The sequence below is a fragment of the Pezoporus wallicus genome, unplaced genomic scaffold (genome assembly GCF_028554395.1).
Source record: "Pezoporus wallicus isolate ANWC-B61680 ecotype Strahan unplaced genomic scaffold, APGP_CSIRO_Pwel_v1 contig_420, whole genome shotgun sequence".
Classification (NCBI taxonomy): domain Eukaryota; kingdom Metazoa; phylum Chordata; class Aves; order Psittaciformes; family Psittacidae; genus Pezoporus; species Pezoporus wallicus.
Genome location: NW_026636658.1, coordinates 1,242,784 through 1,257,941, shown reverse-complemented (window position 1 = coordinate 1,257,941; position 15,158 = coordinate 1,242,784). Strand labels below are relative to the sequence as shown.

At 37.0% G+C, this 15,158-nt stretch overlaps 1 protein-coding gene across 4 annotated transcripts in view; it reads left to right on the top strand.

Annotated features, from left to right (window-relative positions):
* The window catches only part of WWOX (WW domain containing oxidoreductase), a 526,234-nt gene that overhangs the window by 247,248 nt on the left and 263,828 nt on the right, over positions 1–15,158 (top strand). Inside the window, exon 9 of one of the 4 annotated variants that reach the window (XM_057401161.1) lies at positions 52–117. The exons of the other annotated variants lie outside the window; for them this stretch is intronic. Coding sequence (XP_057257144.1) covers positions 52–102 — 51 coding nt within the window. The 3' untranslated portion in view covers positions 103–117. Of the gene's footprint in view, positions 1–51; positions 118–15,158 lie in introns of those variants that run through there. 4 annotated transcript variants of the gene reach the window in all.

The window sequence follows — 15,158 nt, the reverse complement described above, 5'->3', positions numbered from 1 at the left end:
GCCATAATCAGCTTGTTTTCAAGCTTTTCTGCCCTTTTGCTAATTTTTCAGGTTCACACCCCAGATTTTGTGCAAGAAAAACAGAACTTCAGATGTCCTTAAAATAATTCCTATTCCAAATAAAGATACAGCTAATACAGTCTTGGTAATGTGCTTGCATGTTCTGTTCGCCTTTCATTCCCTAATAATAGAACTAGTGCATGGCAATGTCTTAGAATTTAACCCAAGTGTTGACATTGGATTTCATAGTTAAATGCCTCCAACTCTTGAAGATTTTGGAGAAGAGTGATGGTGTTTCCATTATTAAATAGGGTTCTCTGGCTTTTGAACTTTCTCATGTCTGGTGGATTTCTCCATGAGAGTTAGCGTTTCATGTTCTTGCTCTTACATGGAGACTGACTGTCGCTTTGGTGTATTTTGCTTGTGTGTCCTTGCAAATACATATACAAGCAGAATTTGCAATTAATTTTACTTTCATTTTCTTACAATATGCTTATGCAAAAAAAAAAAAAAGTATGTGTATGCTGCTTATCTGAACATAACACAAAATCATTCTAATTGGTACTTTCTAAACCATTTTTACTAATGGTTACCCTGAAATTTTTCCCATCCATTATTTCCATTAAAAACAGAAAACACTGCAGCCCTTCATTTGAAAAAGATTACTAAAAGCGCCTGAGTTTCTTCTTCAAGCAGAGCTGCCAACAGTCGTCCCTGGCAGTCCTACCCAGAAAACAAAATCCAGTTTACATGCTTATATATCAACAAAGAAGAACAACAAGATGTTGATAATTATCGTTAGTGCAGTGCCTGGATTGTTAGTCACAGATGAGGACCAGCCATATTAATAAATATGCAAAATATACCAAAAAGATTGTTCCAAGTCCCTATTGCTTAAAATTTAAGTGTTAATCAAAAGTCAGGGATAGAGATAGATAAAAAGAACAAGCATATAATGAGATAATATTAATCAATATGGTAGGCCCTGTTTTAGGCATGATTATTTTTTTGATGCCAAAGAAAAGATTAGATACCAAAGAAAAGGAGAATTTTAATGTGGATTATGAAAAAAGATAATGAGATAATATTGCAAATGCTTGTGGGCATATCTGTAACCAGAATAAAAGAAAGCATAAAAATTCTTGTTTGAAAATTTAGGAATGAAAACTGCTATCTTAAAGTTGATCTAGGGTGAGCATTGACATGTGGATAGTGAATCAGGATAACTGGATTAAACTGAAGATTTCTCTGTAGACAGACTATAGTATTAGAGGAAGAAAGGATGAATTTGTTGTGGAAAAGTTTTCTTTCAAAGATCTCAGCATAATGAGTGCAGGAGCAGAGAGAAAAGGGGTGAGATATTTGTGGGTTGGGCCCTTCTTGTGGGTGTGTAGGATAAAAGTCTTACAGTTAAAAGAAGGAATTGACAATGAACCAGACAGAAACAGATTGAGAATAGAAATCTGAGCACAGATGAAAAATAAATTCTGGTGAAGTGGAAGTTATGGCAAGTCCGGAAGCCTGATGGGTAACACTGAAGGAGGTTACAGAACTGGAGGTGACCAACCACATCCTTGGCAAGTACAAGTCAAAAAAAATTAATTACAAGATGAAAAAAACAGGCGAGAATATCTTCAAAACCAGGATTCAGGAATCTTGTTGCTGTTCTTTGCACAGCATGTGTGCAGGCTATGTTAATGCTCCCCATCTACTAGTGCTTAGTGTCCTTGAAAGTGGGAGAAAGCAGTTTGGAAGAGACTATTCTGGCTGGGTCAGCTAACAGTTTGGTGTTGGAAACCATTTTGCCAATGAGGTTGAAAACAAAGGGAGCTGATGTAGGACAGGAAGGACCATCGACTGCCTTGAGAATGAATCATTAATTGTCAACATTCTCAATCAGTTCAGCACTCACTACCCCAGTGCCAAAAGCAGTGCCAAAGCAGAACTTAGTTGTACATGTTGTTTCCTGTCTTTAATTAAAGCTAGATTTGTGTGTTAGCCCTGTAAGTCTTCAGTAGCCTGACATGTGAGTGACATACAGAGAGGAAGCCCTGTAAGATAGTGAAACAGAAGTTTAGGTGTGTTTGCTGCCTGCATGAGGCCAGCATAGTTTGGTCAAGGTGCATATTAGCCCTGGGCAGGAGCCCACTGAGCAATGTGCCCAATGTAGCTGATGAATGAAGTGCAGGGCTTGATGAGGTTTTTGATGCTGGTGACTCGACATACAGTGTAGGACTATGAGAGAGCCACAGCATTAACATTTGCTTTGTTCATGCCAGAAAGAGATATGTTCATCAACCTCTATAAATTGAATCTGACTCAACAGCAAAGTGTTAAGCATTCACAAACATTGAATTTTATTTGATTTTAAAACCCTGGTTAGCTTTCTCGTAATGTACATTGCAATGTGGAACTTTGAGCTACATTTTAAGTTTTTTCCCATCTATATAGAAGGAAGGTCTATCAGAAAACTGTGTTAAATCATATGCTTCCTTTTTCTTTAGATGCACATCACAAGAATAGTGCAACAGTACAACAGCACTGCTGGTTTTGTGTCATTGTCAAAATCTTGGCCTGACTCATTAGAGACAACTTAAGACTTTATTTGGCCGCACACATCCAGTATTTATCAGGTGATGGTCCATTAGTTAATGTGTCAAACTCAGCAATATTTGAGGAAGTGGCAGTGTGTATAGCACATTAACATGGTTTTTAGTTCACAGTGATCTAAATGACCCAAAATCTAATTGTGTAGATTGCTTATATCTTTTAACACTTGCTGCCATTTATAGCAACTGGTGTACTTGCTGGAGATATATCCAAGTACACATAAATACCAGTGAAATTTTTATTCCACAAATACACAAGAAACTTTTATTTCAGAAGATTAAAGTATCTTAACACTGCATGTAACTAATTAGTACTTATAGCCAGAAAAGTGTATTTTACATTTTCAAATGCAATTTCTTTCAGCAGATGCTAATACATATTAGGACATCTGTTTGTATATCCCTTCAGTCTTTTTTTTTAACTGCATCTTATTTAAAATACTATTGTCAGCTGAAATAGTATAGCCTTAAACAATACTACTTGTATATGTAGTTGTGAACTCATATGTCTGCTTTTGAGATGTCTTTCTGCATAAGCAGATTTTTGTTTTGTTTTGTGCAAGTGAAAGATGTATAAAAAGTTGTTTTGCTTCATTTAAATTGGAGCAGGGATGAAAAAGGCAGAAAGAAGTCAGTAGGATAAAATGGAATGTTATCCCCACTAGGTAAAGTTGTCCAATTACGCCTCGTGTCAGAACTTTTTAACATTTGAATGGCTGGGAGGGGATACTAATTTCAACCTTAATGATGGCTGCTTTAGGAGTCAACATCACAACACTTCTCTTATAATTTTAGCACATCTGTCAGCCTGTGGACAGGAGCCCTGGGCTAGTGAGTGACTGAAGATCTTTTTATCCCTAGAGAGCATTATGTATTCCCTTCAAGAGTGGGAAAATAAAAAGATTGTAAACACTCACCTACTTCACTGCTGCCCACATTTGCCCTGTTGACAAATTGTGACTTTCACATTCTGCTTTTACATTCATAAACACAAAAATAAATAAAAACTATGCAACTTCTCATTGTATAATACTTATGGAAGCAGCCCATTTATAATGTCACATATTCTATAATACTGTATAGTCCTGAAGCTGGACTTTTTTTTCATTTCAATAGATCACATTGATTTCCTGTATGACTTTATCTGCCTAATACAAAGTAGGATTGAACAGTTATTTGTCTGGATTTAACCATTCCTTATCAAACATTTATGATTTAGCTATTGCTGCAGCATCTTCTTGTAAGGTCTTTCTTATTTTTATCTTTTCAGGAAGAGTATGAATGTGATAACAAGGCTGTAATAAATCTGTCTCTTGAAAATGAAGCATATTTTGGGAAACTATATGCTATGGGGCTGATAGGGGAGGGAGGTTTAAGGGGAGGTGAGGTTTAAGGGGCAGGACAGTCATGCAAGTGGATTGTTTCTAGGATGCTGTGGGCACCTATTAATAAGAATGATTGACTCTTCTGGTGGAGGTTTTCAGTGTATTGGGACTGCAGTTTCCTAGCTGCATGGTAGGCTGGTGTTCTTGAGATGAAAGACCCAATAGAAAGGAGAGGTTTACCTAATGAGGCCAAATTTAAACAGCCGTTGTGAGACTGTAGGTTGAACAGAAATAGCACGAGTCACAGAAAGGTCAGCAGGTTTGCATCTTTGTTTATCAAAGTAAAAATGTAAGACCCCAGTCTTTTTATTTCTGTTTCCCTTTCAATTTTGTAATTCTTTATCTATAGGAGAAAGCAGATAATATGTGAAAACTGTATAATAGTAGCTGGGATTGAATTAAATAGGAGCAGAAAGTACACATGAATAGAACCTTTCCTGTGTTACAGCTTATTTTAAATTTTTGTTTGAAAGAAAAAGGCGTATTAAAGGTATTCATTGTGTATCCCTGGTGGTTTAATATTCCTAACCAGAGCATTTTAATGGAACATTTTCGGAACAACCTCATCATACTAAAGTAATTTATTTTTCATTACATAATGCTTTTCATTCCATGATTTCAAAATGTTCTACAAAGTGTGCTTTTTGAAGTGCCAAACTAAGTGTCATATAACCCTGGGGAGATGTCTGGGGCTTTTATTGTACCTATTTTGCAGACAGGTAAATTGAAACAAAGAGAGATTTACAGACACTCTGTGAATGAATAAAGAAGGGAAGACCAGAACCCAAATTCCTTCCTGCTGAGTGCCAGCCCTAAGCACATGCCCCTTTGTTCAAAAAAAGGAGTGCTTCCTGCTGTGTGTAGGGAAAGAAGAGAAAAAAACTTTGCAGAAAATCTGAAAGTTAATAATTACATTTCAAAAGCCACTTAACCGACAGTGAACATTTAATGCAGAACCATAAATTTTCAGGACACTTACAAAGAAAATGTTCTTTTGTTTTTCTCTTCATTTCTCAAATCTGTTTATAGTTAAATTTTCAACCTGCTTAACTGACGCTGTATTCTGTCCTATCTTCTTTTTCATGTCTCTTCACTAGTGCTTTCAATGACCTCTCTGTTAGTTTCTTTATATAGAAACCTGCTATGCTGTCTTGAATGCACAAGGTCAATAATGATTACCCTCTAACTTTGAAGGGCATCCCCCTTCTCTGCTTGCAAAGTATGTCAAACCACAAAGTCCCTGCATCCCATAATTGCAATTTCTCTTATGAAATGCAATATCAAGAAAGGTACTTTTATTTCCTAAAGAGTAGAGTTTTAGTCCACAAACATGTTAAGCCTGGCAAAGTCAAGATATATATATATAGATATATATATATTTCTTTTTTTTCATTGTAGAAAAGTAGACTTGATAGCTTATAATCTATTTAAAACAAATCCACATTAATTAAGACATTCTTGAAATGTATTTCAAAAGAAGCAAAAAGCCTGTTCATTTTTAATATGTGGATAAAAAGCTGAATTTCTGTCGCTCGATATCCAAATGGTGCAATAAAAGACCTTATTTATTTTTTATTTCTAAAGATCTATGCACACTGTAAAAGCTTCAAAGACTTCAGCATGTTCTGTACAGAAATGCTGTTACTCCTGTGGGCTGTACAGGATATGTATAATGAAAATATGAACCGGTGGTCTTCTAATAATTATCAATAAACAAAGTCAGTTGGAAAAAAGTACAGAAAAGCTGATAATAACAAAAAGACACTTAAATGTAATTGATACTGTAGCAGGCATTGACTGTGTCATCGCACAGCTTAATAGCTGGAGTCCTGGTTCAATACAGTGTACTTGGGAAGGTTTTCCTAACAAAAAAACTGGTGCATTCTGTTCAGTAGCAGCAATAGCTTAACTTTTTCAATTACCTGCTTTAAAAGTTTACATGCCTCTAATTGTAGTACTACATACCAGGAAGAAATGTATTGGCTAATATCAGAAAATGGGTCCTCAGAAATAAATGTGAATAACAGTAGTCATTTTAAAAAGAAATTCATGCAGATATTTGATTTAACATTAATAAATGCATACACTGCAATTTATTCTACCTACAAGTAATTCAGAGTTCTATGCCAGTATATTCTCAGAAAGCTGCTGATTCGGTTTTCAGTGTCTTTTCCATCAGCTATGCATTTTCAGGATCTGTTGGGAAATAAGATTCCCTCCCTCTCCCCCTCTTCCCTCTACTACAATAACAGAAAGCTCAGAAAAAGGCATACAAGTTGGAAGAAATGTGCATTCATGTAAATATCTAAACATATATAAATTAGCTTTAAAAATTGAATTCACTGAACATGAATAGTCACTTAAAGTGTAACTGGAATTGACTGTGTCATGTATCAGCCTAATAGCTAGAGCGCTGGTTCAATACAATGAACTTGGGAAGGTTTTCTTAATGAAAGAACTGACGTTTTCTGTGCAGTGGTTGCATTCATCAGACCACATAGTGTTCATTACACTACAAAGGCCTGCCAATGTGAATTGTTAGGATCATCCATTAGGTAAACCGGAGGGGGACAAAAGATAGTGGAGGCATGAGAGACTTCAGTATCTCTACAGGATAGCGCAGTCAGACTGCTTTGATGACCTTTCACCGGTGTATTAGCATCTATTCACGAAAGATCCCAAGTTCATACCCTAATTCTGCTAACCAAAACTGGCATGGAGCCAGTGGTAGGTGCGTTCATCTTACTCTCTGATGTTACAAACTAACCATATACTTCATAGAGCCACACTCTTTAATTTGCTTTGTTTAAGTACTGTGGAAATTACTGAAAAATGGACTTTCTAGTAATTCTAATTAGACTCTGAAACCCACCCTGGTTTGTGGTGCTAATTTGGAGAGGTGCCACATACTGGGCTTGATTTCTTCAGAGAGAAGATGAGGCCTGTGCCATTGGGAAATGGGAAAAACCAGACATGCTGATTGGCAAGGTCGATGCTGGGAGGCCCAGCGCTGACTCAGGAGCAGGCACGTTAATTCCAGGGGGATTTGCATCCACTCTGTCCCTTGCTTACCTAATAGGAGCATTGTTATGCTGGTTTCATAGGGAGCTTAGTGCTTGAAAAGAGAGATTTTATAGTAAAGATAAAAGTTTTGCTTCAATTCTCCTAACATCCAGTTATTAAGAAGCTTGTCTGCTCTATGAGGCAGCACACAAACTACAAAAGCCATCCCAGTTCACAGGCGGGGACTGTATTAAAGTGCATAACACGTTTAATTCTTTCCAATGGATATTTATGGTAGGTGTATTGGTATTATGCTCTGTTTTTTTTCCCACTTGCAGCATTCAAGTTGAAGTTCTGTGAGGGTTACAAGTCTAAAAGTCCATACCTCAAGGTCATTCCCCTAACTTTATTTCCCACGTTTAAATGTGTTTATATAGATAGGTAAAATCTGGTAGCTGCTGCCACATAACCTTGTTTCCCTTGCTGACATCTCCAGTGGATGGAATTGAATATAGAACTGTTATTTGGGATGGGGACATATAATGTCAGTCCTGCTTTGAGCATGAGTGCCCACCGTGCTACTGTGCTCCCTTCCCAAGCAGAGCATCAGCTCTTTTACATTTCCTGCTACAGCCACCATCACTGATACCTTAAAGACACAGAAGGTATAGAGGAAGAAAATCACCTCTTCAGTGCTGGAAGTTGCAGTGAGTTTTATGTACAGCAAAAATTGTTTAAGAGGGATATTTCTGCTTTTTCATTTTTTTAAGGTGGTTGAAAATGCTGTGTGTATTTTCATTCCAGAATCTATGCCCATTTATTTTAATGTTGTTATCTCTATGAACTGTATTTAGGGAATCAGTGGCAAGTCTTCTGTGGTAACTTCAATGCCATATCAGGATTTCAGAGCACTTTATTGTCGTTGGCCAATTAACATTCACAACCTGTAAGAGCCATATGATGAAAACATGTTTTTGTGGGTATAAAAAAAAAAGCTAAAAGCTTTCAGTTTGGGTTGCTTGCCTTTTTTCCCCTTTTCCTTTGAAATTACCTAATTAGAGTTTTTTAATTGTACTTATACTGAATTGTCAGGCTTTGGGCCCATATGCTATTTGCCAGAAATATCCTGGCTTTTACAGATGTATTCTTGAAAAGTTTGACTTTGTGGGAAAAAGAAGCAAGACCTGGATAGGCCCTTGTGCTTTGGGAAACCATGTGACATTAGAAATTTGATAAATCAGGCCTTGCTGTGCTGCAGTGGGAACTATGAAGCACATACCCTGAACTAAACATATCCATTTCTTGGCTCCCTCGAGAAGGAGATGGAAGTGTTCAAAGGAATTAAAGGCCCGTGTGAAAGAGTGCCTCCCACTGCTGCTCACTGTCCCAAAACTTCAGCGAAAGACATCACGGTTGCTGGAAATGGTGAAGATATTTCCCTTACATGGGAGGAAAAGCTGTGAAAAAGAAGTTTTTGACAGGATAGAAAGCAAAAGGCTTAAGGGATAAAAATACAAGTGCATGATTCGTACAACATCTCTTTTGCAAATAGCCCAGTATCTGGATAGTTGACAAAAAGTGGTAGAGAAGAGCTAGAAGGCTTGTTTGCAAAAACAGATGACATCAGATATTTCATTGAAGATAAATAAGTTTTTACTGGTATAGTTGAACAACGCATATCCTACTCTCCAGATGCCCCCTGTGCAATAACAGAGTTCAAGTGAAGGATATAAAGAAGAAACCATTCTGCTTAACTGTGATCATTTGAAGAGTCCCCTGGCTCAATCCATCTTCTCTTATCCTCCCAGCCCCAAACCTGGGAGAAGAGAGTAGTGATGGCACTAACGTCTGGATTTATCTTGCAAACCAGTGAGCAATAAAAAGATTTTCAGTATATGCATTTTAAGCATATTTTTAGCTGTTACATCTTTTTGGATATCCACTGTTAACATAGGAGAAAATCAGTTATTTGCCCAAGATATTTCACTTCTGGAAACACATCATAACACAGCTCTTATTTCATTGTCTGCTCTTCCCTTAGTGTGCAGTGTATGCAAAGGTGACTACAGCTACAAGTCTGTGAATTGTTGCTTGCTACATTTAAAATATCCACAAAGATTATAATAATTTTTTATTGGGCTGAAAGTTAAGATGTAGTTTTCTCATTAAAGAAAAATACACTATTTTAAACATAGAGCTTCCCCAAATTGTATTTGGTTTAATCTTTAGAAAGGAAGACTTGAAGATACAATACCAGGCTATTTAAGATTTTCTGCTTCTTGAAGCACAGAGCACAGGGGTTGATCCACCATTACATTAAGGCTTATTAATACCGTTCTGCAGGAGTTTTAAAGGGGCTTCTGAAGAGTTTCTGCAGAGCCTTTGCTGTGCCCTCTTCCAGACCTTCTGGAAGCATAGGCAGGTGAAAACAGAACTACAGGCCTTGTTCTCTGTGGCTTTGCCTGGAAATCTTGTTCAGGCAAAATATGAAATACTTGTTTGTATTAGATGTCCAGATGCACAGAGACCTCCACTGCATGATCACCACTCCATTCCTGTGACTGGCATGTTTAGGAGAGAGCAGTCCCTGCATGATGCTACAGGATGTGAAAGCAGATTTTTCACAGCACACTGGCCACTCCAAGAAGGAAACAGGTGAGGAGGAAGCATGCCTTAAGCACATTTTGCTCAAGGTTTATTTCTTTCAGTTTTGCACTTCACTGGAAGCTGGAACCACACTAGAAGAGCCTTGAAGCTGCCGTCAGGGACTGGAGAGGCCATGCTGGCCTCATGAATATGGCAGTGACAGGAGACTTAGATCTGCCAAGTTAGCTAGCAGGCTTTGAGTGTTCTTTTTATAAGGTGCTATGTGTGCTTTATAATAATAGTAATAATAAATGTCTTGTTCTTCATTGTTCAGTGGGAATGATGGCTACCTTAGGGTAGCCATCCTTTGCTCCTTTGTTCCTTTGCTCTGTTATCTTGTATGGTTTGAGGTATTTCTGGTGTTGTGTTGTTCTAGCTCCATGTGAGAAGGCCAAAACCTACGATCTAAACATACTTTAAATAATCAAAAGCTCCATGTAGCTTAGGACATTTCTACAGAACAGTCACGTATTTCCTCTGCCATATTCTGTAGCTATAGTGGAGAAAGGGGTGTTCAAGGCAAAGATTTGCATGTGAAGCTGGATAGTTTACTTTGAGCAAGTACTGTAAATCATGTGTCTGGGGAATGGGTTTGTCTGGCAAGTGAAGAGGGTTGAGTTGTTTTTGTACTTTCAGAAATTGCATGGCAATTATTTTATTATGGGGCTTCAGTAGGAAAATAACAATTTTATGGAATGGCTTGTTTTTCCATGGAGCGCAGTTGTTGCCGGTTGCTATTTTTCTCTTAATTAGAGAGGCAATTTTAATTATCTGTCAACATCCTCTGGAACCTGGGTTAGCTGGTCTTTTTCATTCACATGTGATGAAATCAAAACAAGTAGAAGGTGAGTCTGTCATAACTGATAGGAAGTAGAATGAAGCCTAAGCATGAGAATAATTAGCATGCTTAGACTGCAGGAAGAACGAACTCTTGTCAGGTATGACGGCTATGTCCTTTCACTCCCTGTATTTCTGATGCAATTTGAATGCATTTGTAATTATACTGAATAATATCCTTTAATTCCATATCTGTGTAGTGAAAGTTTTCTAATGCCTTAAAGTGTGGTAAGGATCCCAAACTTTTTATTAAAATGTAATACTAGACTATTTGTGATTTGAGAAAGAGTAGGGAAGTTAAACTTGCTTTCCTCCTTCCCTGTGTACACACAGCTGCTTCTTGCAGGCGTAGCCTACAACAGGGAAGCTTTACCAAAACTCATTCACAAAACACAAAACAGTATTGCTGCAAAAGTTCCTGTTAATATTGCACTGTGGTGTGGTCTGTTGCAAGTGGAAAGTGTATCACAGAAGATGACCTGAATCAGAAGAGCTTTGAGGCAAACAATTGTGATTGTATGGATGGTCTATATGCATGTACTGGTGTGTGCAGGGGGCAGAGAGCATACTGGTATGTGTGTTTAATTGCACAATACCTGCCAGATCACCTGTAATCGAATCAACTGTGCTTGCATAACAAAGTCATGGTCTTCTCAAACTGAAATGTCTTAAGTAAAATGATTTTGTGGTGTTTAAAAAGCAACAGCAAAAAATTCACTAAAGACCATTAAGCGGCCTCAAGCCCCACGTTTCAGTGTTCATTTGTACCGATTATGGTGTGACAGCTCTTGAGTTTCCAATGATAACAGCCATCTGACTTGATCTGAGTTCAATGGATTTTCACTAAAATAGAATCATCGCCTGTGTGATGGATAGAAAAAGTAAAGCAATACATCCTGATAAATGCTCTGGCTTTTTTTCCCCTTCCCTTATTGTGACCTTGTACAATCTATAAGTGAGCAAAGCTGAGCCCTGGCCACTGCTGCAACGCATCAGGACTTTGAAATTTAAGTAGCTCTGAAACCCATCAATGGGGTGAAGGGAGAATGGCCTGAGAAAGCGATGGATCATGCTTAGAGGGCTCACAGGGAAACAGGGTAAGCTGAAGGTCAATACGCAGACATGTCCTGAAGGAACAGCTCAGACACTCATTCACATTCACATCTCAAAGCCACTGCTGCTGTAGCACTGTGAGGAGAGATCAGTAGGAAAGTAAAATAAAACAAGAATTTCAGAGCATATAATTTCTTTGGAGAAGCAAATGGCACAAGGGTACAATGTAAAATAGCTATAACCTATAGTGCTGGTGCAGTGCCCTCCAAGTAGCAAGAAGCATAACACCATGGAAACACATTCTCTCCATTACACTCCAGTTGTTTTCAAAGTTTTTCAGTCCCGATAACTGTGGAGAGCATTTAACATTTTTAATATGTCATTGATCATTTGTAACACATTATTCAGCATGACATAAAAGTGAACTAAAATAGAAAAGGTACAGTCTGAATCCATACACATGCAGACAAGTAATTAAAGGCCTTTATAGTCTGTGCTTTGTATGCCTGCTTGGATGCAGATGTGTACAAAACTTTTCCACAAGTTTATACTCAGATTCTGATTTCTTCGGGGTTTTGTTTTGAAAAAGATTTGGTGTCAGGTACAGAGTGTCCTGGCTGTAAAGAGCTTAAAAAATAGAAGGGAAAAAAGGAAGAAAAAGAAAATACTAAAATAAAATTAGTACACAAATTTGAACCCGCAGTTACTATGCCTAAAGCAGAAATTGCCGAACAAGTCAAGAGGCTTATTAGCATTTTATGTAAATCAGTTATTACTGTTCTCCACTTCCTTAATTATCCATGTTATTTCAATACAACCCTTTCTTTGATGTCCCAATTCTATATTTAAATAGTGCAAGATTTCTATCATATCCTCCCGCTGAGGTTTGTTCCATGCAAAAAACATGCCAAGAGCAGCTATTTTAGAGACTACTGGGAAATGTTTAATTGGTTAATCCCATTTGAGTTATGAGGGAGTATTGCCATGCACAGAAAACAGAAACATGTAAAGTACTGGCTTGGAGAAGTTTACTAAAACCTGCAAGACTTCCCCTGAAATTTAGCCCTAAAGATGTTTTGTTTCCTAGGTACCCAGTGGGAAATGATTCAAAGGAAAATCCTTCAAGCTTCTTTGAAATACACTAAATGATTGATTCACAGTAGAAATATTTTTGAATTAAAACGCAAAGTCATTTTTGGTTCTTGCAGTGCAGGAAGGGTCTCTCTTCATATTTGACCAAGCAATGCTGTGGCAAAAGAACAGTGTGTTTAAGCCAGAAAAAAAAAACAACAACAAACACCAGACTTTAACAAGTTGTTAATCGTTACCTACTATTGCAAGCAAATGAGCGCTCCTTGGAATTCCATGTTGTGAAGTGATCAACATTGTGTGAGTATCAGTTCCAATAAAAAAATGGACATTTCCTGTTGCCCATTAGGATCAATTCTACACAAAGTAATGCTTTAAAAAAAGTAGCATTTCTGTACAGCTTCCAATGTCCAACTTTGGTCTGGAAAGACTTCAGAGCAAAGCATTGGCAAATATTCCGTTCCCTATTTCAAACATCTGATAGTTTTTAACCATTTTGGAAACTTCTTTGGGAGGAGTGTAAGAATTTTAACATCAGCAATGAAGAAAAAAGTGTGTACTTAATTTGGCTGTAAACACAGCAGAATGCTACAGCATGGTCAGATAAACAAGTTCATCTTCATAGATTTGAATGGAAAGAAGTAAAGTTGCAGCCTTTTTTTTTTCCTTATTTTTGTTTTAATTCATTTTAAGTTGTAAGATTATTTTCCACGTTTACTGAAGATATATCAGTATGTATATACAGGGACTCATAGAAGTACAGGTACAGGGAATTTTCTTAGTGCATGAAGCTTGGTAAATAAGATAGGAAATAGCTGATTAAAAAAGAAATCCTCTCTTGTCTTCTGTATATATTTATCTTTTATAAGTAACATGGGTTTTATTGTACTGATTCCCAAACTAAGGTTTGGATTGTCCAGTTGAAAGGTTTTGGCAACAAGCTTTTCTGTATTCGCAATTCTTACAAACTTATGGAAATAGGTTAACTTATTAAAAAATCTGTGCTGGAACTGTGGATTTCCGAGTTTCCAGCACTGGGAAGTACATTGTTCCAACTCTGAAATTATACAGTCTAAAATCATCATCATGTATTTTCATCAGGATGAAATATCGGGAGCTCTGCTTAGTGCAAGGTTTTATTAATGATGTGCTGTCAGAAGCTGGATGCTCTGCATATTTGCATATTAAACAGCTGAGTGAAGAAACATTCCTTTTATTGCTGCAGGGAATAAATCAGTTTAAAGCAAGTTCTCATCATTTATACTCCTTTCAGCTAAGTCTTCTTTTATTGAAATAAATTGTTGAAGTGCTTTGCTCATTCTTTGAATACTGATGAAATTTACCTTGATAGGGCCTCAGGAAAAATAACATTTTCTTAAAGGTGCAGTGTTGTTCTTTATCTAAATACAGTCGAACTTTTAGAAATGGACTGTAAGGAAATTTGTGCATCTCCCGCCACACAAAATCTTCTTTTAATTATAGAATTTCTATAGGTACTTACTTCAAAATGTTTGTGCAATTTCTGTAGTGCTGTCCACCCAGAAATCTTCTGCATGGGAGCTTAGCACAATATGTAAATGTTTTATTGCTTTTACTTTATATACATTCCTTAGCTGCTGTTAGTGAATGGGGCCTCGCTGCTGCCTTACATCCGTGCATTGTAGATGAGCATCGCATTCTCTTGTCTGTGTTCTGTCTGTTGGTGGCAGCCTGAGTTTAAAAGTGATGTCTGGAAGAACTAGAACAAAGTCAGTAACAAAGAAAAAAAAAAGTTTGTGTTTTATTTCCTGCTCTTTCATCATGCTTGAAACGACACATACAAACATGTCATAAGACCCTGGTTTTCCCAAATTTACTTAAATGAATAATTTTGAAACCATAATTGCTTAAAAGATTATAAGGAAAGTTTTAGTCTGTCATTTTTCCAGGACTGAACTAAAAGACAGCAATAGAAAAAAAGTAACTTAAAATTCAGTGAACATCTTGTAGGAAGTCAGATGGAGTTTGGACATTTTGTTTAATGATACTGTACGACATTGGCTAGCACTGAAATGTTGTCTGTCTGTCGCAATAAGCAGCAAGAGTCAAAGAAATTATCTAAGGAAAAATATATTGTTTGTATTCCTATATTTTATTTCAAAAGGTTACAGCAGCAAGCTATTATATGTCTTTCCTATGTCATGTAAAGTATTTTAAAATATAAATCATTTGTGACAGGAGCTTCTTGGTTTTAAGTGGAAAATGTGCATTTAATATCATGAAAATAATGTCAAAACATCCACTCCTAGATGGTTGCCAAGTGAACTGTTGCTTTTCATTTATGTTTTATTTTTGGAGGTTGGGCTTTGCAAGAACATTTTCAGATACTTAGAAAAATAATGATACATTGCAGCTGTAGTTTATTTTAATTGGACAGCGCTAAGTGAGCTGACTTTATGATAAACAGTGCAGCCAGCGGCTAGTGACTGCACTTCCACTTTAAAGATGACACAGAAAATAGAATCCTTCAAGCTACAGTCATAAAGAACTAAGCTGG